The 25,257-nt window shown below is 50.7% G+C and overlaps 1 protein-coding gene across 5 annotated transcripts in view; it reads left to right on the top strand.

Moving 5' to 3' along the window:
- NCAPD3 (non-SMC condensin II complex subunit D3) overlaps positions 1-24,635 on the top strand; it is a 57,944-nt gene extending 33,309 nt beyond the window's left edge. For 2 of the 5 annotated variants that reach the window (XM_030841682.2, XM_060304317.1), the window contains exons 19-34: positions 46-161; positions 3,491-3,598; positions 5,676-5,790; positions 5,891-6,001; positions 8,361-8,599; positions 9,254-9,333; positions 13,894-14,031; positions 14,171-14,304; positions 14,485-14,684; positions 16,893-17,003; positions 18,501-18,683; positions 19,143-19,297; positions 19,441-19,568; positions 20,617-20,694; positions 23,384-23,573; positions 23,660-24,361. In XM_030841682.2, the coding sequence (XP_030697542.1) occupies positions 46-161; positions 3,491-3,598; positions 5,676-5,790; positions 5,891-6,001; positions 8,361-8,599; positions 9,254-9,333; positions 13,894-14,031; positions 14,171-14,304; positions 14,485-14,684; positions 16,893-17,003; positions 18,501-18,683; positions 19,143-19,297; positions 19,441-19,568; positions 20,617-20,694; positions 23,384-23,573; positions 23,660-23,765 (2,192 nt within the window). In that variant the 3' untranslated portion in view covers positions 23,766-24,361. Of the gene's footprint in view, positions 1-45; positions 162-3,490; positions 3,599-5,675; positions 5,791-5,890; positions 6,002-8,360; positions 8,600-9,253; positions 9,334-13,893; positions 14,032-14,170; positions 14,305-14,484; positions 14,685-16,892; positions 17,004-18,500; positions 18,684-19,142; positions 19,298-19,440; positions 19,569-20,616; positions 20,695-23,383; positions 23,574-23,659; positions 24,362-24,536 lie in introns of those variants that run through there. The other 3 variants (XR_009565028.1, XR_009565026.1, XR_009565027.1) reach the window with 3 other exon arrangements.
- Positions 24,636-25,257: the final 622 nt, after the last annotated feature.

The following is a 25,257-nucleotide window of genomic DNA, read 5'->3' as shown; positions in this document are numbered from 1 at the left end:
TATTTTTAAGTGTTAAACTTCAAGGGAATTAACTCTCTTTTTTAGATGTTATCAAAAGTAAGCTGAATGGATTCTGGTGGTCACCAAAGTTGATCAGCCCAGCTGTTGATACTTTGCAAAGACTCTGTAGAGCATCTGCAGAGACGCCAGCGGAGGAGCAGGTACGCTACAGACTCTCCTGGGTGTGTCTGTCATTTGTCTGTACGTAGACATAAAGCTCTGCCTTGAAGCTGGGGGCGTGTTCTCCGCGGAGAACATGGAAGGGTGGGTGGTCCCCAGCAGTTAGTTCTCCAAGGAAGCACCTACGTGACAAGCAGTTGACAGTCCCCAAGAAGATCTTGGCTGCTGAAGACACACAGCTCCTTTAGGAGGTCACCTCCTTGGTTCTGAGTACCAGTGTCTTCTAGGAAGCACACCTGGCGGGACACCTGTTTCCAGGATCGAATCTACAAGATTGTCTTAATCATCGTAACCTCGGTGCTCACAATAGCCTGTTAGACCCTCCTCCCTCACTCCAAGGATGTGTAAGCGGTTTCCTCCTAGTCACGGCTTCCCTCCAGACCAGAAGATTTCTGATTAGTCATCATCCTGTCACCCTAGTATCTCTTGTCCCCAGAGTTCCCAGAGCCTCCTGCTGACATTCTCTGTGGATTCATCATCACAACTCCAAACCAGCGTTCTGTGTGACACAGAGGGTTACTTTGACTCCCCCAAAGCTATCCATTTAAGTATCTCTAATGATAAATTATCTTACTACCATGTATTCAGTTTTTATCATGAAATATACTCCTAGACAGTGCTAATCATAATGAAAAATTTTCGGACTGGGGGTTATTAATAATGATTTTAGAAGTCAAAAATTAAGTAATTGCTGAAATATATTTAAATGTCCCAGAATAAAAACATTATTGCTTCGTCTGAGCTACTTGCCACCTTCCTAAGCTTCATTTTCTTGTATAAGTTCTTTTTAAAAAGTCCTTTCCTGATAAGTTAACCATTGTAGTAAGACAATATACTGTAACTTTTTTGCTTAGGACTTAAAGCAGGTTGAAATTTAGTTAATTAAAAATGCCCAGCTCTTTCTGTGTCTGGTGTTTTCCTGGCATAAACCTTTTGGCACTTTTTGGTGAAGAGGATACTTGCTTTATTTGATTTTCTATTTATCTCTGATCGAAGAAAGTGTGTGAAAAACTTTTAAATAAGGAACATTACCTAAGTAGGGAGCATATTTGAATAGCAGAAAACAGGTAAAAACAAAACAAAAGAAGATGAGGAACAAACGCTGTAGGAAAGAATGAAGGTTCTGTGGCAGAATGTGAGGGCGCTGTCCCCCAAGTGTCTGCGGCATGTCGCTTGTTAGTGCGGAGCCAGGCCTGCACCACGGGCCCCGCTTCCTGGGGCTGTGTGGCTCCCCAGCACTGGCTGGAGAGGGTCTGCATTGCGGGGAGCCAGAGCCGTAAAGACTAAATGTCTGCCCACCACCGGCCACAGTCATTAGAACAGTAAGTTGTGTCATTGTTAGTCTGTGGGGAAGGCTGAGTTGTCATCAAACATAGAAACTGAGACCCAGAAGGGAGAAGAACTCACTGCTGCGTTAGGAGAAGAGCAGGGTGTTAGCTTTGCCAAGACCACCTCCCTTGGTGGTGGGCAGTGGACTAAGGCCCTGAGACTTCCCAGAATCTCAGGATACTTTACATCCAAGTGACCAGAAATGTACTTGGGCTTCTTTTATCTGTAAATGAATGTCCTGTATTTTACGGAGAAAAACAAGTTACCCAAAGAATAGACCATCAAGATGTAGCTCAACAGCAGCACGTGTGAGAGGCTTGGTCTTTGGGCATCGTTGCTCTCTGCAAGCTTGGTGTGAGCTCATAGCATTCTGAGGCTGTCGTTGAAGAAGTGGGTGCAGGTGTGGACTGTGGGAGTAGAGATCGTGTCTGGAACAGGTGCTCGTCCTGCTGTCTGTACACTCGATTCTAAGGCCACGTACTGCCATTCTGTCTCAGTGACAGCCATTCAGAGAACGTGGATGAGACCAGATGGATGTATCCAAGGAGAGCAGTCAGCAGGGTGACAGAGCAGGCTGGCTGGGAGCGCTGAGGGCCTGGCGTGTTTAGCTGGAGAAGGAAGTGTGGGGAGGCCGGCTGCCTGGCTTAATACACATGAATGAAGGACCCAAAGGACAGAGAACTGGATTTATTTGGCGTCACAGAGCACTGATTTCGACCAGGGGGTGGAAATTGCAAGGAGACAGATTTTGCCCAACTGAAGAAAAACTGTACTGAGGTCTGCCTAGACTGGACAGTCTTGCCTCTGGACACGTCTCTCTGGTTCGTGGGAGTCACACTGGAAGCGTGACAGGAGCCCCTGCATGGAGAGAGCCCAGGGCGGGCTGGCTGGCGGCTCGCCCAGACTCTGAGGTCTTCCTCTCACTAGCAGCCGGGTGCTGGGCCTAAAGGACTCAGCCAGGCTGGGACAGAGCACGTGCATTTCAGAAGCTCCAGGTTGTGCAGTCTCTTAACATCTTAAGTGCAGTCATTTTGTAAAACGTTAATAAAGACAATAGCTTTGACACATTTTAGGCTGAGTCAGACTACAAATGTCTGGATCGTGATGGTGGTTTGCCAGCAATTTGGCAAACTTAGAGTACCGTCTTGTGGTATTGCTGCTGGGCACTCCCTGGGGTGTGGTTCACACTGCCCCTTCCTAAGGCACCTGCCGCATAGTGTGGGAGACCTACACATTAACCTGTAATCCCAACGTCTTAGAATAATTCCTGAAACAGAACCGAGTGTCTGGTAACATGGCGGTCCTGGGGCGGAGCCACTCAGCTCAGCCTGGGTGTGTAGCGACGGCCTCCTGGGAAAAGTGGCTTCCGGGTTATAGGGTGTGACCGAGCTCCTCACTTGGCCCATAAGCGTGGTGAGATGTGTGGGCCGGAGGTGGGACCCCCTTGAGGTCACTTTAACTAATAAGAGACTCTGAAAACTTCTCTCTAATAAATACATTTCAGGAGGGTAAAAACTGTTCTTTTTTATTCTATGTGTTTTTAAAATATACTCTTTATTACAGTAGTTAATTCATCATCTACATATGCCAGAAGAATTGCAATGTTTTTCTCTATTGGGGGAGCACTCCTATTACAGATCTCTTATAAATTAGGGCAGTAGATCTTCCTAAATAGATGTCTTTCCCTCTTATAGGGCAAATGTAACAATAGAAAGAAAGATAATACATAAATATATATGTTTGTAGTAAATATAGTATATTACAAAGAACATACATAAGTGTTCTTCGTGAATTCTACTTAGCCAGTTTGCATTGCGAGATTGCTAAAAGAGCAAAGATGCAAAAGCATGATGGCTGGGGTTTCCATGGCTTGCGGTTTATGCATTTGAAGGCCATAGAGTTTCTTGTGAGCAAGTTGTGTGTCGCGGGCAGTCTGATGGACGCACGGTGCCCTTCAGAGATGGCCTTTGACTTGCCGCAGGGACTGCTGGTGCAGGCGTGCGGGGACGTGCTCTCTGCCTGTGTGCGCTGCCTCTCTGACATAGTTCTGAAGGAGGACGGGACCGGGAGGATGAACGAAGACCTGGCGGTGAGTAGCTGCTGCTCTTGGCGTCCTCCTCTCCTGCTTGTGTCGGCTGGGCCTGTAGACGGCTTTGTGAGGTGCGTTTTCAATACTCTTAGCAAGAAAAGGATTTTCCTAGCCTGGGGCTTACTTGTTTTTTTAGAATGTTTTATCGGTGACCTATTCATTTTTCTCTCCCATACTTATCATCTGGGGGAAAATGATGGTAAATCCTTCTCCCAGTTGGGTTGTGTGAGATTCCTGATCCAACAGGGAAAACACAGTGTGTGTTGTGAGCTCAGAAGTAATAAGGTGAGAAAAGAGTAAAGTGAGCATCCTCTTTGTTCTTTTGGCTTGTTGGTTTGATTTTTTTTTTTTAATTGTCTAATGTGTCTGGCAAGCTGTTTGAATATCAGACTATAGAGCAGCTCCCAGGTCATGTCTAAAACAAATGGAATATTTGAGAGCTGGAGAAGCTGCTGCCCTGGGAGCAGTGAGAGCGTGTGGCATGCACCCTGCTTTAGAAATGGTGCCGTGAAGAGGTGCCTTTGAGCCAGTGAACGCGGGGCCCGCTTTCTGGTTCAAGTAGCTGACTGTCAACAAAACGTGGTGATTCTGATTCCAGCATCTGACACTGTCCCATAAGGACAAAAATGAGCTGCTTTTTGATGCCCTTCAGACTAGTCCATCATTTCGCCAAAACTGGTCATTTTCCTTGTCTGTTTGAAAATTAGTAGAGCACTTCCCTTCTGTGTTCAATTCCTGCTTTGGCCCCTTGCACTTGGACCTGGGGATTGATGGCCGTGTTTAGATTTGTTGGAGGAGAAGACCCTTTGTGCCAAGGCATTAATACGGACCCAGTTCAGTAATAAAAATATCCTGATCACCAAGATCCCAGATGTTTTGGGTCAGAGATCGCAATGTTTAGAGTGGTCCCGACCCAGGGTTTCTCTGGAGGGTCTTGCTCCGCTAATTTGTCTGGGATTCCCTACCCAGTCTAAGAAAAACGCTTATTATGACCAGTGAGTTTTCCCCACTAAGATTTTTTTTTTCCCTGTTAAATATGTCACCAAAATTTACCCTTTGGTCAAAATATATGGAGAAGTTTGCCCTATATATATTGTTTATTTCACTCTTCTTTAACTATAATTCAAATGTGCCGCTAATCCACTGAGATACAGTGTGTTCAGTTCTTTTTAAACACACACATCCTTATTATTAGCTTTTTTACTCTTAAAAAGCCTTTATTCAACATTTTACTGTTTATTTAGCATCACCCTTGTATTTTTACGATTAAAAAAATAAGTATTACTTAACTGTTCAGCTGAAGGTCCTTAATAAAGACACAGTAGTGGTGGCTTGAGGAAGCAAATTCTCACAAGTTTTGGTAGGAGTCTTACTAGTAAGCTAAGCAGGAGGACAGTTTGGAAGTGAGTTTAAAGCGTGCAACAGGCTATATGCCCTCTCACCCCGCACTTCCCCTCTGAGGAGGCAGAACACTGTCCCAGGACGCAAAGGTGTCCATCAGAGCTGATGCAAACAGGAAGGGATTATGTCAACATAAATGTATAGTAATAGTGCGGTCAACCTTGATGACATTCAGAGTTTTTAACATATTTATGTAGTCATTAAACATATTGATCGTATATATTGACATGAAAGGATGCCTGATACTGAAATTTAGAATCACGAACTTCAACCTACTGTGACTGGCAAGTGTGAGAAAAGCAAACAGGAAGCCCTGTGACTATAAAAATACTTTGAAAAGAAAGTCATACAGAAAAACAAGGATGGTGTCTGTGGGTGGCAGGATTGTAAGTCAGCTGTTTCGTGTCCCCACTTACCCAGAAGCACCGAGGTACACTCTGTTGTCATAGCACCCCTTTGACTTGCAGGAGTATCTAGATACAGATGATAAACCTATACAGTCACCCTAGTTGAAGCAGTGACTGGATTTTTACAATGGCTGTGTGTTGTTGCAGGGAAAAAAAACAGCCATTTAATTTGGGGGACAGAAAAAGTACTCCACTGACATGGCCTTAACCTAGCTAGAGTTCATTTTTCTTTTGACTTATTCTTACTGCAAAACCAATTCTCTTTACAGGTGAAGTACATTTTTACCTTAGGAGACGTAGCCCAACTTTGTCCAGCCAGAGTGGACAAGAGAGCCTTCCTGCTGATGCAGTCCATCCTGGCTGCTTCTGCCAGCACGGAGCATTGTAAGGCCCTTGGCGTGCCTTCCGCGCCTGCTGCTTCGGGGCTGGGTTTGCCTTGTAGCAGTGCAGCAAGGCCTCTCCTGCCTTCTCTTCCCTCCTGTAGTGACCATGTCGGACCCAGGCAGCAGTGAGGCCGCATCCTCCCAGCCCATCTCCCAGTTCCAGGGCTCTGTCATGCCCTCTGTGATCAGAGCACATGCCGTCATCACCTTGGGTGAGTAAGGAGACACGGGGCAGCCTCTCCACGTGTGCTTTGTGATTTATAAGCTTGTAAGCTCGGGAGGTAACTGTAGGAGTGCCCAGCTCTGCAGGACACTCCCTGTTTAATTTATTACCATCAAACCTGTGATTTTTTTATACTCATAATGTAGCACCATGAAGTCTGTTCTTCAAGAGCTGTATGCCAGGCACTGCACTGAGTTCTGGGAATGAAGAAATAAGTTTGCAGTTCACATCATAAAGAGATGGTTTATCTTAGAGGAAAGCATAGGCAGAACACTCTATGACATAAATCACAGTAAGATTCTTTTTGACCCACCTTCTAGAGAAATGGAAATAAAAACAAAAATAAACAAATGGGACCTAATGAAACTTCAAAGCTTTTGCACAGCAAAGGAAACCATAAACAAGCTGAAAAGACAACCCTCAGAATGGGAGAAAATATTTGCAAATGAAGCAACTGACAAAGGATTAATCTCCAAACTTTACAAGCAGCTCATGCAGCTCAATATCAAACAAACAAAATCCAAAAATGGGCAGAAGACCTAAGTAGACATTTCTCCAAAGAAGATATACAGATTGCCAACAAACACATGAAAGGATGCTCAACACCACTAATCATGAGAGAAATGCAAATCAAAACTACCATGAGGTATCACCTCACACCGGTCAGAATGGCCGTCATCAAAAAATCTACAAACAATAAATGCTGAAGAGGGTGTGGAGAAAAGGGAACCCTCTTGCACTGTTGGTGGGAATGTAAATTGATACAGCCACTATGGAGAACAGTATGGAGGTTCCTTAAAAATCTAAAAATAGAACTACCATACAACACAGCAATCCCACTCCTGGGCATATACCCTGAGAAAACCATAATTCAAAAAGACACATGCGGGCTTCCCTGGTGGTGCAGTGGTTGAGAGTCCGCTTGCCAATGCAGGGGACACGGGTTCGTGCCCCGGTCTGGGAAGATCCCACATGCCGCGGAGCAGCTGGGCCCGTGAGCCATGGCCGCTGGGCCTGCGTGTCCGGAGCCTGTGCTCCGCAACCGGAGAGGCCACAACAGTGAGAGGCCTGTGTACTGCAAAAAAAAAAAAAAAAAAAAGACACATGCACCTCAATGTTCATTGCAGCTCTATTTACAATAGCCAGGACATGGAAGCAACTTAAGTGTCCATCGACAGATGAATGGATAAAGAAGATGTGGCACGTATATACGATGGAATATTACTCAGCCATAAACAAACGAAACTGAGTTATTTGTAGTGAGGTGGATGGACCTAGCGTCCGTCATACAGAGTGAAGTAAGTCAGAAAGAGAAAAACAAATAGCGTATGCTAACACATATATATGGAATCTAAAAAAAAAAAAAATGGTTCTGAAGAATCTAGGAGCAGGACAGGGATAAAGACACAGGCATAGAGAATGGACTTGAGGACACGGGGAGGGGGAAGGGGAAGCTGGGATGAAGTGAGAGAGTGGCATGGACGTATATACACTACCAAATGTAAAATAGCTAGCTAGTGGGAAGCAGCCACATAGCACAGGGAGATCAGCTTGGAGCTTTGCGGTGACCTAGAGAGTTGGGATAGGGAGGGTGGGAGGGAAACGCAAGAGGGAGGGGATGTGGGGATATATGTATACGTATAGCTGATTCACTTTGTTATAAAGCAGAAACTAACACACTGACACAGAAAAAGAGACAGTTTATTTGATACTTTCCATGACCTCACACTGTTGTTTATCTTAAGAAGACCGACTTCTGTCAGTATTCGCAAACAAAATTTGAATTTTCTTTGTGATTGTGTACTCAACGTGAGTTACGAATTTTTGGTAATAATGGTTATTTTTCAGAAATCTCAGAAGTGTAAATAAGAGCAAAATGTTCCCCGGGCCAGAAAAAAAAAAACACAAAACTCAACAACAGCCTTCCTTCTTCTAACTATGAACAAGAAGTGAAATAAATGACACGATTATCTATTCACCTAGCTCAGATTTCAAGTTCATTATTAAACTTTTCAGCTTCTATCAATTATGTGTATAATCAAAAGTAAAAAGTATCATCGGTTACATTTTATTCGTCATTTTCCAGGTAAGTTGATAACTCCAAAATTCAGTTGTTGACTTTAAAAGGAAGTGAGGGAACATCTCAGAGTGTCTGCCTTGTGAAACCCGGGGGTATATGGTGCTTCTTAATATTTAGTATGGGTCTGTCTGCCTTAGAGTTTTTGTTTGTGATTGTTGATGTGATGTTTTCACTTTGATTAAGTAAAATCCATAGCAGGATACAGCTGGAGAAAATGTGAGGCAGAGAATGAGAATAGAGTCAGGGTGTCTTTCTTTCTCGGTGGCAGGGAAGCTGTGCTTGCAGCACGAGGATCTTGCAAAGAAGAGCATCCCGGCCCTGGTGCGGGAGCTGGAGGTGTGCGGGGATGTGGCCGTCCGCAACAACGTCGTCATCGTCCTGTGCGACCTCTGCGTCCGGTACACGGTCATGGTGGACAAGTACATCCCCAACATCTCTGTGTGTCTGAAGGACTCGGACCCCTTCATCCGCAAGCAGACCCTCTTCTTGCTCACTAACCTCCTGCAGGTGCGCATGAGGGCTCGCCGGGCCGGCTGCTCCTGTTCGGGGGTCTGAGCAGTGTAGGCGTCGGGCTGCACCGTAGTAGAGGCACAGGTATTTGCTCACGTGCAGTTTCACATACCACTCTTCTGACGTTCCGGACAGACGTTTAAACAGATTGATACTTCCTAATATTCTTTCTGAGTATTTGTCCAGAGATCCCGTTGTGCAGGGTGAAGTTTGTTTTCACAAGTAAACAGCACGTAGAGAAAAGCACGTATAGACGAGTAGGTCTGGTTCCGATTCTGTGAACGGTCGGTGTTCCCAGACGGACGTTCATCGTTTGTACAACGAGGGCCCTTGCGCTTGCCCGAGTGACCTTGCAGACATGCTCCCAGAGCCTGCAGAGACACGTCTGCGTGGACAGAGCTCGAGAGCGCGTGTGTAGCCTGATGTGAGGGGAAAATGCTATTTGATCTTTAAGTGAGTTGTGTGTCTGTTCTGATGCGTCCATGCCCTCACTGTCTCGTGCGGGGTGCAGCCGCCTCCCCGCCTGCAGGGGCACTGAGTCACGGTCGGGCTCTCCTGCCCACACTCTCCCATGTGAGCGCCCATGGCCCCAGGGACAGAGGGCTGTGTGCTGAGGCCCCTGTAAGCGTGAGCCTTTGTTCTCTCGAGCAGGAGGACTTCGTGAAGTGGAAGGGCTCCCTGTTCTTCCGGTTCGTCAGCACGCTGGTGGACCCGCACCCAGACATCGCCAGGTGAGTCTTTTTCCTCACGCCAGCCAGCCGAGTGATTGGCCTAGTTTCTGGAAAAGATCTCTTTTTCTTTAAAACTGGTTTAGAGTTGTGTTATTTAGGATTTAGTGAACCTTCGGCAGTTGCCGGAAAATTAGCCGATTTTTAAAATGCTAAGCTGTGTAACAAAGCTTTAGTTTTCACATAAGTTTAAAAACAAAAAACAAAGAAGCCCTTGTCCAGATTGACCATCGAATAATCCCAGCACTGACCACATTTGCTGACACTTTGTTCTTCCAAACGGAGGAGTGAAGAGCAGTGTGAGCCTCTGTTGTGGTCAGCTGTCAGAGCAGAAGCCAGTAACTGTTGACTTCTAGGCCAGTACAGTAAGAGTTCAGACTTTCTTCTAAGTGCAGAAACTGTAAGGAAGAAATTCTAGGGATTAACACAGAATTGCAGTGTGAAATCATATAGTTTACAAGGCTCCTTGGAAATGGGTGTTTCCCAAGAATTGGAAGGCAGGGGGACTGCCTTGCCACTGTTAATTCTTCCCCTTCTATAATTAAAGATTTATTTTCAAGGGGTTTAGACATGATCTCACAGAATTTGCTAACCTTGATTATATTACATGAGTAATTCTTTTTAAAGCAAGTCTGCAGTTGGAAAATAGAATGTTGAATGCATGGCAGAAGCTACCACAGTTGGGAAGAGGTCTTTACAGATTCATTAACTATAAATAGCATATAGTAATGGGTTCCTCTGGTTCTAAATATGGTCACCAGTGGTTTATTCTAGTCCCATGGAAGGATTTCTGTTCGGTTTCCTTTGGGTATGTTTTTCCAAGGAGAAACATTTTACATAGTAAACTGGTAGAAGGTTAACATCCTAATTAGCACGTCTAGAGTCAGAGAGGAAAAAGCTAAGGCTGCTATGCTTTCTTTTTCTGTGTATAATTGGGAAAGAGATGGGGCAGCTATGCCGTGCCCTCTCACCTTCCCCCTCTGCCCCAGGCCGGCCCTGCAGCCCGTGTGCCACGTGCGGCCCAGGAGCAGGCAGGAGCACCAGTGCTGGGGGGCTTTGGGAGGACACACCCGGGAGGGGAGGGTGGGTGTTTAACCTGCACGTTGGTGTCTTCCCCTTGCGTCAGCTCCTCCACGTGTATGTTACAGCCTTGTTCGCTCCGTAGACCGCATGCAGGGCCTGTTCCACAGGTGATGAGAGCATGAGTCAGAAGGAAACTAGGACAGGCAGACATCTCCACTGTAGTGAGAAAACCAGTACTTCTGGTAACATTTTCTCCCTCCCCCTTAAATCTTTCCATTTTATCCCTGCGATCTGGATTTGTTTGAACCATGGTAAAAATGTGGAGCATGATTTGAAAAGGTTTGAAAAACTAAATCTGTCCTCTATTTTTAGGCCAAAGGTCAGGCCTATCTGCTTACTTTAAACACCTTAATTTTTCCATATGTATCTGCTAAGACAGCTCTTCCCAAGAGACTATAGCGGCAGAGCCCTGTGAATTTATTTTTGGTCCAGGTGGTAGATTTCCTGGCAATTCTGGCATGAACAAAATTGCATGACGTTTTTTAAAATTAATTTTTATTGGAGTATAGTTGATTTACAATGTTGTGTTAGTTTCTGCTGTACAGCAAAGCGAATCAGTTATACATATACGTATATCCACTCTTTTTTAGATTCTTTTCCCCTGTAGGTCATTAGAGAGTATTGAGTAGAGTTCCTGTGCTATACAGATCCTTAATAGTTATCTATTTTATATATAGTAGTATGTGTATGTCAAGCCCAATCTCCCAGTTTACCCCTCCCCTCGTTTTCCCCCTTGGTAACCATAAGTTTGTTTTCTACATCTGTGACTCTTTCGGTTTTGTAAATAAATTCATTTGTACCATTTTTTTTGGTTCCACCTGTAAGTGATATCATGATATTTGTCTTTCTCTGTCTGGCTTACTTCAGTCAGTATGACAATCTCTAGGTCCATCCATGTTGCTGCAAATAGCGTTATTTCATTCTTTTTCATGGCTGAGTAATATTCCATTGTATATACGTACCACATCTTCGTCCATTGCTCTGTCCATGGACATGTGGGTTGCTTCCATGTCTTGGCTATTGTGACTAGTGCTGCAGTGAACATTGGGGTGCATGTATCTTTTCGAATTATGGTTTTCTTGCACAACATTTTTAATTGGTCCTGTAAACCCCCAATATGAGGGCTACAAAATTATATGACCTGTTTCCTCGTCTGTCCACTAGGTGGTGCCCGTGTAGCACAGCAGTCTGGGTGATGGCCAGGTGGCTGGTGGGCTGTTTCAGGGGAGCTGGGCAGATGCTCTGGGCATGCAAGAAGGCAGGGGCCGGAGGGGTTTAGGGCAAGATGGTGACTACAGTGACGGGCCATGGAGATAGAGAAGGAAGTAAGGCAGAGATGGCTTGGTTTGGGAGAAAAAGGAGGAATTGAGGATCCAGAGGGCTCCCTGCAGGACACGTGAGGGGATGAGGGAGTCAGAAAGCTTCATGGGTCGGCAGGTGAGGGTGGGTTGTCCGACCTCAGAAGTGGGGGCTCTGATGTTGTGACACACAGTCCTGGTGGGGGGCGGTCCCTGAGTCGATGAAGCTGGGGGACCAGGAGGCTGTGTGGATACTGAAACGGCTCTGAGAGATTGTCCCAGGCCTTTTGGGCTGTTAGAACAAGTCCCACAGACTGGGCAGCCGATAAACAGCAGGAACTGCCCCTCTGCATTTGGAGGTGGAGAGTGTGAGGTGAGGCGCTTCCAGAGAGCAGACCTCTCACCCTGTCCTCACGGCACCGTGTCTTCACGGGGCAGAAGGGAAGGAGGGACTCGGGCTTCGTTTATAAGATGCTTACCCCGTCGGTGAGAGCTCTGCCCTCGTGACCCAGTCACCTCCCAAAGGCCCTTCTCCTAATACCACCCCCTCGGGGGCTCGGTTTCCAACATGGGAATTCGGGGGGATACAAACTGGGATTCAGACCATAGCAGCGATGTTGGGGTTTGGAATGGAGAAAACCAGGAAGTACTTACCGAGTGGTCAAAACAGGCGCGTGGCAGGAGCGTCCAGAAGAAAGGCTGAGCCTCGTGTGAGCCTGGTGGAGGATGTGGTTTCTCACCAGCAGCCTGCCCAGGGCTTCAAGCCCACACCAGGGCTTGAACCCGTGTCCCCTGCATTGGCAGGTGGATTCTTAACCACTGTGCCACCAGGGAATTCCCTAAACTGTGGAATTTATTTGTACAGTTGTTTAAGCTGGTTATTCACCAGGGTGCTTGCCCATCAGTCACCACCTGTACATGTTCTTGACCTAAAGTGAGTAGATGAGCATGTGACATCAAATGGAAGCCTAAAGCAGCCCGTCTTCTCGCAGAAGCATCGCTGGATTCTGTCTGGTTGTACGTATTCATAGGAATGACTTCCAAGTCTGGCAGCTGCGAAAACCCTTGAAGGGTTAACTGTCATCGGATACCTCAGGGGTGAAGCCAGGTTGTTTCTTGGGGATGTTTTTGCTTGTTTAGTGGTTTTCTCCATTCGTGGTCACTGCTGGTTTAGCAGAGTGACCCTGTCAGGAAAGCCCCTCCTCTGACCCTGTGGCCTCCGCCTCCAGCCTGCTTTCAGAGGCTGAGCAGGTTTGTGTGGAGTGGACTGAGGGCGCTTAACAGCGCTCAGGCCTCCTCCCCAGGGAACTCCCTTTGGTAGGTAGAGTTTTCGCTGTTCTGTGGTTGCAGGGTGTCAGGGTGAACAGTTGGAGGGTTGCTGTTGGCAGCAGGTCACGTCACTGTCGAGATCTCTGACCTGCCTCCTCTGACTCGTAGTGGGTGTGTGTGCTGTGAACAGACTGAGTTTACCCTTAGCTTGAAGGAGAGCATCGGGGGAAGGGGCTCTCCTGGGGTCCTGCGCATCCCAAGGCCAAGAGCAAAGTGCTCAGACTGTGCTTGTTGCTGCTCCTCCCCCCAGGAGCGGCGGGGCTCCTGTCGGGTGGAAGTTCCACTGAGCTCGAACAGATTGGTCTGGCCGGTGTGACCGGATCAGAGCCAGCCTCCACTGCCTCGGGTTGACCCCCGAGCGGAGGCCAGGCCTGGGCGTTCGCTCGCCTGTCCACGTGTGCCTGCTTTGGGGTCCTGGGCGCTGGGCCCTATGTGTCCCTCTGCAGCCTGGGTCGAGCAGCTGCCGCCTGTGGCAGATCCTTGTCCTGCTGACCCAAACTAACCTCTTGTGCTTAATCCCGGTGCTCGAGAAGGTTCAGAGTTCAATTGGGGTGGGAGGGTGAGGTTCACTCGCGGTGGTCGTGGCCAGTGGGTCCGCCTGAAGGAGCGGTTTTGGCGGTGGGGTGGGGGGGAGTCCCACATGTGAGGTGTAGGTGAGTGACAGCGGCCTGTGAGCTTTGCAGGGAGAGCTGGTGGTGAGACCTGGGTTCACAGGGCAGGATGGGCCAAGGAGCCGAGTGACGGGAGTGCAGCTGTCGCCCACCCTCTCCACGGTCCCCTCTGTTGCAGGGTCTTGGTGTGACTTAGAGGCTGTCTCCCGGTAGCACACGGTCCCCTGTCCCCTTCTCCGCAGCACTGGGAAGTTCTGCCTGGCCCACCTCCTGCTGAAGAGGAACCCTGCCATGTTTTTCCAGCACTTCATCGAGTGCATCTTCCACTTCAGCAGCTACGAGAAGCATGAGAAGTACAACAGGTTCCCCCAGTCGGAGAGGTCAGCGCCGCTGGGGCGGAGTGTGGGGAGACGGGCAGCATCACCTCCTGGGCGTGCGGGTGGCTCCAGCTGCCGTTGGAAGTGAATTCCTCTCGGCCTTGCCCACGGGCAGTGCTCAGAGGGTCCTGTTCTGCCCTAGAGAGAAGCGGCTGTTCTCACTGAAGGGGAAGACAAACAAGGAGAAGCGGATGAAAATCTACAAGTTCCTTCTGGAGCACTTCACAGACGAGCAGCGGTTCAACATCACTTCCAAAATCTGCCTGAGCATCCTGGGTAGGACCGGCCGGCGTGGGGGATGAGACATGTGTGAAGGACCCAGCTCCCCTGCAGCCAGGGCCCCTTATGTCCTTGGCCGTCAGCTGTGCCGTGCAGGCCGACGGACCACCGGCTGTGCATCCCCCTTTGCCCCGCCCCCGGCAGCGTCTCTCAGAAGCCCATCTCTGCTTCCTCCAGCGTGCTTTGCCGACGGCGTCCTGCCCCTGGACATGGAAGCCAGCGAGCTGCTTTCGGACGCGTTCGAGGTGCTCAGCTCAAAGGAGATCAAGCTGCTGGCGATGAGGGCTAAACCGGACAAGGACCAGCTCGTGGAGGAGGAGGACCTGGCCCTGGCCAATGTGGTCATGCAGGAGGCGCAGAAGAAGCTCATCTCCCAGGTGAGTGTGCTACTCCCTGAAGGGGCCTGTGCGACCCCCGCCCCGAGTTCCGGGTGTCTGCCAAGGCCCCGCCTCATTCTTCCCATTGGCCTCAATGCTCACCTGGGGGGTGCTGTTCTCCACCTGTGCCTGTGCCTCCAGCGGCTCCTGCAAGCCTGGACCTGCGAGCCTGTGGCCTGGCTGTGCTGCGGGCATCTCAGGCAGAATTGGTCATCTCTCCCTCCTACGTGTCTCTCTCATCGTGGTTCCCGGGGGCTCTGTTGTGGAGAAGGGCACCTTTATCTGCCAAGTTACCCTAAAGGGAGCCTGAGTCTGGCAGGCTAGGCACAGAGCGCTGCTTGGCCGGTGCGTGTGAGGATTGGGATTCGAACAACAGCTGTGGTGCTCACCAGGCCCAGGTTCTGGTACCGAGCCTGCATCGCCACCTGAGCCCTGAAGCCTTCTGAACCCAAAGGAGTGGACTTTGGTCACATCCAGTGTGTCCCCAGGTCCTGTCCATTCATCCCACAAATCTGTCTGTCTCACGTTCCCACTAGCTCCACATTTATTTAACCTGTACCATTTCCATCTCGTTTCTTTTTGTTCTGGGCTGTGTACCGCCTTGCTGCCAGGGTAATCTTTCTTAAGTGCAGATTTGATCTTTTTATTCTCCTGCTTAAAATAGACTGAGGCAGAGAGGGGGAGCAGGGCACTTTTGGGGCCATGGATCGTGGGTGATTATCTAGATGCAGTGTTGGTTACTCAGCATATACTTGTGCCAAAACTCGTTCATCTGTTCACATAACACGGGCAAATGTTGTGGTATGTAAGTTACACCTCATCAATGATATCTTTAATAAGTGGGTTGGTGGCTTCCTGTCACCTTCTGGATAAAATCCCAATTCTTCTTCAAGGCACACAGAACTCCTCTGTGCACAGCACGCCCTTCCCTCCACGCCTCCTCCCATCCCTCCAGTCCGCTGACTCTTGGCCTCTGTGGAGACGTGCTCTCCTGCCCTGTGCCTTTGTGTGCTGCCGTTTCTGCCCAAGGTGCCCTGTCCCACCCCGTCCTCCCCTGCTGCCACCCAATCCCTACACGTCCCCAGGGTTTTCCCTGATACACATCCCGCCCTCCTCCTTCCCTCTTAGGCATCCCTCTTCCAAAGTCCCTTAACACCTGCCACTCGTCACCTGGCCACACATTGTAACGCACAGCCTGGCCTAGAAGTAACTTGAAGGCAAAAGTTCTTGGCTTCATTTCTGTAGCCCTGGAGGTTAGCCTTGTGTCTGGTAGAGAGAAGGTGTTGGATGATATTTGTGGAGTGAATGCATTTAAGCCATTTTTTAAGGCTGTCCCTATACTTAGCCTCTGCTCAGACTCATCTTTATTAAATTATTTATTCCTTTAGTCTTTGCTCTCCTGTTTCAAGAACTCTGATAAGATTTTTTAGAAATGAGTGGATTACAAGTAAGGAACATACACTAGTGACTTTAAATGAGGAAAAGAATAATTTTCAGATTCAGAATGACAGTCTTGCATGTGTGGGCTACTGTAATGAGTTATTTTTAATTCTAAGAGATTTAGTGCAGACCTTTGTGGTTAGTGATTGTTCTTGGTGAAGACTGCGAAGGCACTGTGTAAAATACCCAGCACGTTCTAAACGTGTGCAGAGTTACAGAGGGGGACTCGCAAACCGTCTCCAGGCCCGGCCCCTCCCCGCATCGCCCTCCCACCTGCAGGCACGCGATGTCCCCAGTCCCAGGGAGGATGTTGAAAGGAGGGGCCCGGCGAGGAGCCAGGGGCCCGTGGTGGATTGTGGGGAGGTTTGGAGCTTGTGTCAAGTTCTTCATTCAGTTGTCCCTTGAGCAGTGTAGGGGCTGGGGCACCGACACCCCGCTCTTCCCACGTAGTTGAAAATCTCGATAACTTACAGACTGGGGTTGTTCAAGGGTTAACTGTAATTCTAGTTTCTTTTTCTTGTTTAGAAATAAGAATAGTACTTGTCTGCATCCTGCTTTACAAAGCCCTCTGAGCGTTTTGAGGTAATGGTTTTACAGTCTCCCCGGCTGAGGTGGCGTTCCTCTCCAATCCCCAGAATCATATCAAAAATAAAAAGTAAACTTAGGTCGTGAATGAGATCGGCCACGCAGGCAGAACTAGGCTGAGGGAAAGTCTTTGTCTTTCAGAACTTTGTGCATCTCAAACAGTCTTCGTTTGTGTTACCACAGGTTCAGAAGAGGAATTTCATAGAAAATATTATTCCAATTATCACCTCCCTGAAGTCTGTACTAGAGAAGAATAAGATCCCAGCTCTGCGGGAACTCATGCAGTATCTCAGGGTAAAGTCGGCCTTGGGATTTGTGGTTGGTGCCACGCCCCTGTTGGTTACTCAGGGTGTCTTGCAGTCCTTACCGTGGGTGCATCCGCGCTCGGAGCTGTGCCCCAGGCCGGCCTCTGACTGGGGGGAAGACAGATTGACTCCACAGGTTCTTCAGAAGCTGGTCCTGCCTTTTGCGGGCAGTTGAGTCTTGTGTCCTTGCTGACAATTACATTCAGTTTTGAAGCTTCTCAGCTGCGGCTACAAGCAGAGCCCTCGTCTTAGTTCACTCTCTGGGTTCCCAGTCGGGAGATGCTGCCCAGAGCAGTGGCTTCGGGGCGTCCTGATCCTGGTCTACGCAGTGGGGCACGCGTACATGCAGAGCGGACATAAATGAGGCCTCAGGCCTCTCTGCAGAATCTTTCAATTAGAAAGAAATGCAGCATTTTTTTCCTTTTTGTTTACACTAGGCTATTTTCTTCCTCAAAAAATGCTAAGCATTTTTTTCCAAAAAGGGCGCTGAAAAATTAGATTTAATAATGATTTTTCAAATATCTCTTTATCCTACAGAAGTGAAGGTGGGAAAGACAGGCTGACTGTGGAGAAAATGAGGACTTCAGGTCACTCATGTTTTTTTTGCCCTGCTAAACCTCAGAGGAATAAAAAGAGCTTAGGTCCTAGGTAGACTCCTTAAACACGTGAGGAAAGGAAGTCCCCGTTTCTGAGCACACACCGAGCACGGCCACACGGCTTTAACCGAGGAGGGTGGCACGGCTTCGTGTGGACCCCATCGGAGCAGCTCCCGCAGTCCTCTCCTCCACCTGGGAGCCCTGGGGCGGCTGGAGGACTGGGCGGGTCTCATCCCCTAATGTGGGGCCACAGTAGATCTTTTCTCCCTCCAACATGTTAGGGAAAATGGTTTCTTCCTTAAGGCAGAGAGGCTGGGTCCTGGCATCCGTCCTTAAGACCTGAGAGCATCCTCGCCCTGATGTACTCATAGCCTCTGTCAGATTGTACAGATATCTGGCTCCGAGCCGCAGCTACATCCCCTGAGAAAGCCAGTGTGGACAGCCCCCCGTGACTGGCTCCAGCCAGGACACTGTGTGTTGCCCGCTCCCCAGCCTCTGGCTGGGATTCCTGAGGGGCTGCCTCATGGCACCACAAGACCCTTTGAACTGGTGGGTGACCCAGAGCCGAGCCAGGCTGCCCAGATACACCTCCACCCCCATCCAGCTGTCAGGGTAGTTCTGTGCCCTGTGACGGGCTGCTTTAGGCTAAGAATGTGGGATTTCGGGTTACCTGGCAGATATGTGGGAAGCGTCCAGGGGCTCAGGCCCCTGCTCGTGTGGTCAGTACCGTGCAGCCGGCACTTCCTGGGGAGATACCGTCAGGTTCACTGGTTGGTCGATGTAGTGGGAACCGCCTGGTCTCGGCATGTTCCTGTTATTGATGATGTCATGTGGGAGAGCTCATTCACTTATTCAAGAGAATGCTCACGGATGCCTTGGGTCTGTTTTAGGAGGTGATGCAGGATTACCGAGATGAAATCAAGGATTTCTTCGCGGTTGACAAGCAGCTGGCCTCAGAGCTCGAGTACGACATGAAACGGTACCAGGAGCAGCTGGCCCAGGAACAGGAGCTGGCGAGGCAGGCCGATGCAGACAGGGCGGCCGCGAGCGCCCAGGGGGTGCAGGCCGGGCAGGTGAGTGGGCGGCCCCTCTCCATCTGCTCCCTGCCACCCGCCTCCCCAGCGTGTCCCAGCATGCACTTGTGAGCGCGGTCGTCTGAGCGAGGCCCTGGGGTGGCTGGAGGCCTGAGGGTGTCTCAGTGTTCCCGTGTCCCGTGGACAGCATCGCCAAGGGCCTTCTCTCCGTCGCCCCCGCCCATCTGGAAAGTCCTGAGTCCCAGTGTGGGGAGCGTGCAAGTTCCTGGAGAGCGAGGACCCTGCTGAGGGTCCTTGCTCTTTGATGGCAGAGAACCTGGTCTCCCCCACAGCCCCCTTGGGGTGAGCTTCTCTCCCAGAATCCCTGAAAGCCCTGTGAGTGCCATGCCAGGCAGCTGCCGGGGGCGGGGGTCTGAGACGGAACTGCTCAGAGGGTGTAAACATTTCTTGACGTTAAGTGTTGGAAGATACATAGTCTTAATTTCTCTTCTGCGACAGGTTGTTCCAAGTTTGGAAATGCCAGCTCCTGCCGGCCGAGAAAATGGCACCGTGGGCACCGCCGCCAGCCAGGCGTCCACATCCAGGCCCCATGCTGCCCACGCACCTCTGTCCCTGGACACTGGGCCACTGAAGAGGCTGGTGCCCAAAGCCAGGTGTGCAGGGCCGAGTCACCACATCCCCAGAGGCACCTCCCAGGTCACCCTGAGCATTGTTCGCATGTTGGCGCAGATTGGGTCTGAGGGAGGATGAGGGCACGTCTCGTCTCTGTGCTTCACTGGTGTCTTTGCGACAACAGGCCCATGTCGCCGAGCACCATCGCCATCCTGAATTCTGTCAAGAAGGCCGTGGAGTCGAGCGGCCGGAGCGTGGGGCTGCCACCCTTCACCATGTGTCCCGAGGGCCCAGGCGAGCCCACTGAGCGCGGTGAGTCCACCGGGCGGCTCCAGGGCTCTCGGAGACCCGGGCCCCCTTCTCCTTCCCCATCAAAGCATTTCTGTTTGTTGTCTTTAAACAAGGGACTTTGGGGACTTGGGGTCACAGGGAGTAAAACAATCCTGTTTATGATGGAAGATCTGGAGAATGGGGTGATGTGGAGACCCAGCCGTAGCGGTGAGGTGTGTGTGTGGTTTTGTGTATGCAGTTGTGGTGGAGGTTGCGTGGCTTTGTAACTGTCGTGCACACAATCCCACGACCACAGCAACACGGGGAGGGCTTCCCGTCACCCTTCTGCAGTGCCTTGGCAGCCATGACGTGTTGCTCACCTGCCCATTCCTGGAAATGTAGGTTTTCTCAACGTTTTGAAACAAATCACATCACAAAGAACATCCTGGAACATACAGTCTTGTATGTGTGTGATCTTTAGGATTAACCCCCCTGAACGTCTTAACCTTTTGATGGTGAAACTGTCGTCTCCAGTTCCCCTCAGTGACATCCCTGCCGTGGCCCATGAGAGCCCAGGTCCTACAGAGAAACGCTGGTTTCATAATTTTCCACTTTCTCTGCTGAGCTTTTTTTTTTTTTTTTTTTTTTTTGCGGTACGCGGGCCTCTCACTGCTGTGGCCTCTCCCGTTGCGGAGCACAGGCTCCGGACGCGCAGGCTCAGTGGCCATGGCTCACGGGCCCAGCCACTCCGCGGCATGTGGGATCTTCCCGGACTGGGGCATGAACCCGTGTCCCCTGCATCGGCAGGCGGACTCTCAACCACTGCGCCACCAGGGAAGCCCTCTGCTGAGCTTTATAGACCCAAAATTTTCATTTTCATTTCCACTTGTTTGAATCCCAGTGAGAAAAGGCCATTGTTTCTCGTGTTTGTCATTTATTTGTATCTTTCTGAATTACCTCTTTAAAAGAATACTTTATTTGGGACAGTAAGTGTGTTGTGTAGTTTGCAAGTATTTTTTCTCATTGGAATGTTTTGTCTTTGGGGCTGTTTGGGTTTTCGGAGAGGTAACGCTCTCCCATTTCATCCCAGTGTCCTCGCAGGGCTTGGAGCAGGAGTCCAGCGGAGCTCTTGACCTCATAACTAAACGGGCGATCAGCACCCCTGACCGTAAGTGGTTCGCGGGGACGAGCCGTTCTTCTGACTGCGGCAGGTACCGCGTGTGCGGGGGTCGCAGCAGAGCTGCTTCAGCCACGTCGCGGGGCATCAGGTCAGACTGGGCACAGCTGACCGCCGACCTCTTCCAGGTGCTTTTACACCTGGTGACTCCTCAGGTGGCCAACACCTCAGGTGGCCAGCACCTCAGGTGGCCAGCACCTCAGGCCACCCGCTTCAGGGGCCAGGCCTCAGCGCTCGTGGCACCGCGCGTCACTGCGGGCTGCCTGAGTGGGCTGAGGCCTCCCCTGCCGGCCGTGAGGAGAGCCTGTGTCCTCTCCTACTGGGAGGTTTTTCTAATGTCCCGTGCTTTCCTTCTATTTGAAAATAGAGGTGAGTTAGAAGTGTGTTTATTCCTATCACTCGTTTTATATATAGCCTATTATCTCAAAACCCATAAAAACCATTGAGAAAATTACTGCAGTATGAAGAAACTCTGCCTGTCCAGAGTCTGTAGTATGTTTGCAAGGCCCCGCCTGGCGTGGCCCATGGGCCTCTGCCCATCTCCCGCCACCTGCCCCTGGCTCTGCACCCCAGTGTGGGCAGTCCTCCCAAGGGTGCAGGAGCCCCGCTCTCCTGGCGTCCGCGTCCTGGGGCCCCTCCCCCAGCCATCACCCCTTCACTTCCAGAAGAAGCCCCGTTTGACCCTCAGAGTGGATGAGGTGCCCCTGGCACCACACTTGCAAGTCCTTCACCGTCCGTCTGGCTTTGGTTTGTAACTGTTTGCTCTCCACCACGTCTGGGGGTGCTGTCCGGGCCTGGACGGCAAGGGCTGCGAGCCGGCGGGACGAGAGGTCAGGTGGTGGCCGAGCTGGGCAAGGACTTGGGTGCTTCTCTCCGGCCCCACTGCTTTCTCGGCACTGGTCCTAGGCGTTATTACAGGAGGAGCGGAACACGCCGTTCCCTGTGGTGTCGAGGCCTCAGGGCATTGGGCCATCGTGCAGTCGTGCTCCATCAGCGGGCACTTACTGGGCACCTGCTGTGTTCTTGCGCCTTGCCTGGTGGTTCTGTTACCTGTGAGCTCTTAGAATACTTAACGGGTTAGAGATGATTTTCATCCGTCGTCCTGTGAAGGGAGATTAATGGATGAACAGAACTCCTACCCCACCCCTCCCCAGATGATGCCTGAATCGTGACAGCTTTTGTCATGAAGAGCAGGGGTAATTGGGGTCTAATGTTATATATGTAAAAAGTCACCCTTTTTCAAGCAGAAGAGTGCGGTGTATGCTCTGTGCTCCTGTCCTGGCGGTTTGGTGCCAGATGCTGTGGGAGGGAGTGCATTTCCCGTCCTCTGCTTGTCCCCCAGTCCCTGCTCTGTCCTGGCCGCACGTGCCCCTCACAGGAGGCCCGGCTGCTGCCACTCGGATTTGCACTGGAAGTGAGACTACTTCTCGAGTCTCTTGAATGTAAAATTCCTGGGGCTCTCTCCTCACACTGAACCAGAAAGAAATGCTGGAAGGTTGCCTCCTAGCTCTCCCTCCTCTGAGAATTACCAGATAACTTAAGAAGCCCACGTTCTGCCTTCTCTGGTTTATGTACCGGTTCTGTCACCACTTCTCAGGTGGGGTGACCATGGGGAAGTGGTCTCGGCTGCACTCGGTGTGGACATGGCATTCCTGCTGAGTGGAAATGAGGGATTTTCAGAGCCAGATTTTAACTGAAAATGGGGGGAGGCGGCGGGTAGCAAGTCCCTCTTAGGCTGTAAGTCAGTGGCGAAGGTGCTGCTGCCTGGACGTGCCAGGATATGCGGGGAGGGGGCTCAGAGCCCCCAGGGGCCCAGGGTCTGGACAGCAGCGGTGGAAACATACCCTGCTGCTGCCTGTTAAGGGGGCGCGAGAGGCTCCTGGGCCCACGGCACCAGGGATGCACTGACGCTAGCCAGCCACGGTGCAGGGGATGCCCAGAGCCTGGCCGTCCTGGCGCGTGCAGTGACAGCGTGCCTACCGGGTACGGGGTGGGGGCGTCTCAGGGGCAGTGGGGGCCGGGCCCCCTGAGCACGGAGCCACCGGGATGCACACGCGGATCTGGGCAGATTTGCCTCTGGGGATGGGGGGACCCAGGTAGTAAACGACAGTCGTGGTTCAGTGTTTTCAGCACTTACCTTGTACCGAGTACTGTGTTAAGGACTTAACACAAGTGATCTCATTCAAACCTGGCAGTTCTTCTCAGGGAGGTGCATGTGTTTCCCCTTTAGAGATTAAGAAACTCGAGGTTCCCAGGGTAGCTCACACAACCGGTGGGACGCAGAGCCCAAGTCTGACCAAGGTGGGAGGGGAGGTGGCAGGCGAGGGGACATCCGGGGTAGCAGCAGGGCTGCAGTGACCAGAGGGAGGGAGCAGGGCAGCATCTTCAGGGGACTCTGGAGCAGTGACAGGAAGAGCAGGGGGCTCTGCAGGGGGATCTGAGCTGCGGGTGGGGCCTCAGGCACGACAAGTGGCTGTTGAGAAGCCAAGGCTGTGCGCGCCGGTGCTCGGAGGGCGGTCAGGCCAGCGGTCTGGTCCTGCAGGGTGGCCCGATGATGGAGGCCGGGCTTGGGCACCGCGTGGGCCTGGGTGGACCCATAGCAAGACCCGCATCTGACCTTGCTCAGTTTCTCTCCCTGAAGGCCTTCACTAACCCTCCACTGACTCTCCCCTCCACCCAGGGACCATCCAGAATGTCACGTTTGGAGCGGGACTCAGCTACATCAGCTCACCCCGGACACCCTTTCCCGTCAGAGGCCACTCCCCCCCGGCCAGGTCCACGAGCCGTGCCGGCACCCCAGGAAGTCTGGGGGTGTCAGAGGCCCCGGGCCACGGGGACAACGTTCTTTGTCTGTCACTGCCCGACATGCCGTAAGTTCCCTGGCCCCCGCCCAGAGGTGTTCCCGTTGGGAGGCGGGGGGCTGTCCCACCCCAGGTGACACGCCTATTCCCCCCAGGCCCCCGCAGCCCCCGCAGTGGAACGTGACATCTCCCGCCAGAGGAAAGGACAGCGCAGCCCCCAGGAGGTCACGCCGCAAGGCCCCCCTGAAAACAGCCAACTGACCACTGTGCCCCTGGCCCCAGACGCTTCCACTGTGAGCAAAGGGCTCGCCTGTGAGTCCAGCGCCGCCCAGCTTTTCACCTGTGTGGTTGGTCAACCTTTTCAGTTTCTCCTTATGAAATGCCTGGCTAAAAAGTGTAAAATACTAGAGAAATGCCTTAAGCATTTAATACTGTAACTTTACTCCAGATGGAAGGAGGCTGCCAGAGGGCGGCTTCCCACTCTGCTTCTCCAGGGACCCTTGCTGGACTGGAGGTCCTGCTCTTGCAGAAAGGCCTCCTTCCCTGGCTTCTCCCCACCGTGGTTTGTGACCCTCTTTTCCCGACTTCTGCCAACCTGTGTCATGTGCTAATTGTGTGCAATAAACCGAGAGATTTGTGAATTTAAAAAAACTTTGAAGATATCCAGTCCCTTCTCATAAGCGCTGTTCTGGTCCTTAAAGAACACAGTCCTGAGCTTTCTCTTCTATAGTCAAGCTTCTGGTAGCTGGTTTCAGTTCCTTATACGAAGTACATAGTTTCCCGTATCTGATATCAAAATCTTGATTGTAATATTTTTTCTATTTTTATTTATAAATTGCAGACTTTTAAAGCTTTTTCAAATGAATAAAAGTATGAGTACAGCCTTCGAGTATTTTTAGCGCAGGGCTTTAATTGGTACTTAATTGACATAAAGTGTTTAAGAACCCAAATCTTTCCCCGTTAGGGAAAAAGGACTCAATCTGTCTTTAACGTCCAGGTCCTCTGCCCCTGCCTCTGTCTTTTTCCTCACAGCAGACATCTTAGCATAGACTACAAGTCTCTGCTTAAGAAAACCCTCTGTGTTTCTTACCCGGAGCAACAGCAGCGCTGATGACATGCGCGTAGTCCGCTAAGGGCTGTTCCCGCAGGAGAGTGGCCTTAGGTTCCTCTGTTGGCGCCATCAGGTAACCTTAAAACCCTTGTATGTGCATGTTTTGTCCAAAAATGACCAGAAAGAAATTTGGTTGGTTCACGTCTTAATCCCAGTTCTACAGAAGTAAAAGCACAGGGTTGCTGTTTGCGTGTCCTGCACATGACGGGGTGGTTGGATGAAGAGGGTGGATGTCGTCATGACCCCCCAGCTCCCGTGTGTGTTGACACGCATGCACGGAGTCAGTCACAGGGCTGCCCCTAAGTGAATACCCTCACCTCCGTCCAGCACTTCAAACCTAGGGCCATGCCTGACATGACACAGGAAGGAGAGAAATGAAGAGACCGAGCTGCTTTTTTTTTAGAAGCTTTTATAAATGAGGTTTAAGAAATACCAACTCACAGGTGTGTTAGTAGCACAGGTCTGTGGCACTGTGTACAGCTGTAGCCACACCAAGGCCCCAGCAGCCCATGTGGCCTCGCGTCTCCAGCAACGTTTACATCTTAAAATCACTCGATGCTCCTTTTCTGTCTGCGTTTTTACAGTGACGGGCAGCAACCTCCCAGACCCCACACTCCTCTCTCCTCCGTCAGAGCCAGAGCC

This window comes from Globicephala melas, chromosome 8, assembly GCF_963455315.2.
Source record: "Globicephala melas chromosome 8, mGloMel1.2, whole genome shotgun sequence".
Lineage (NCBI taxonomy): Eukaryota > Metazoa > Chordata > Mammalia > Artiodactyla > Delphinidae > Globicephala > Globicephala melas.
Note: the sequence above shows the minus strand (reverse complement) of the source record. Positions and strands in the feature narration are given on the sequence as shown.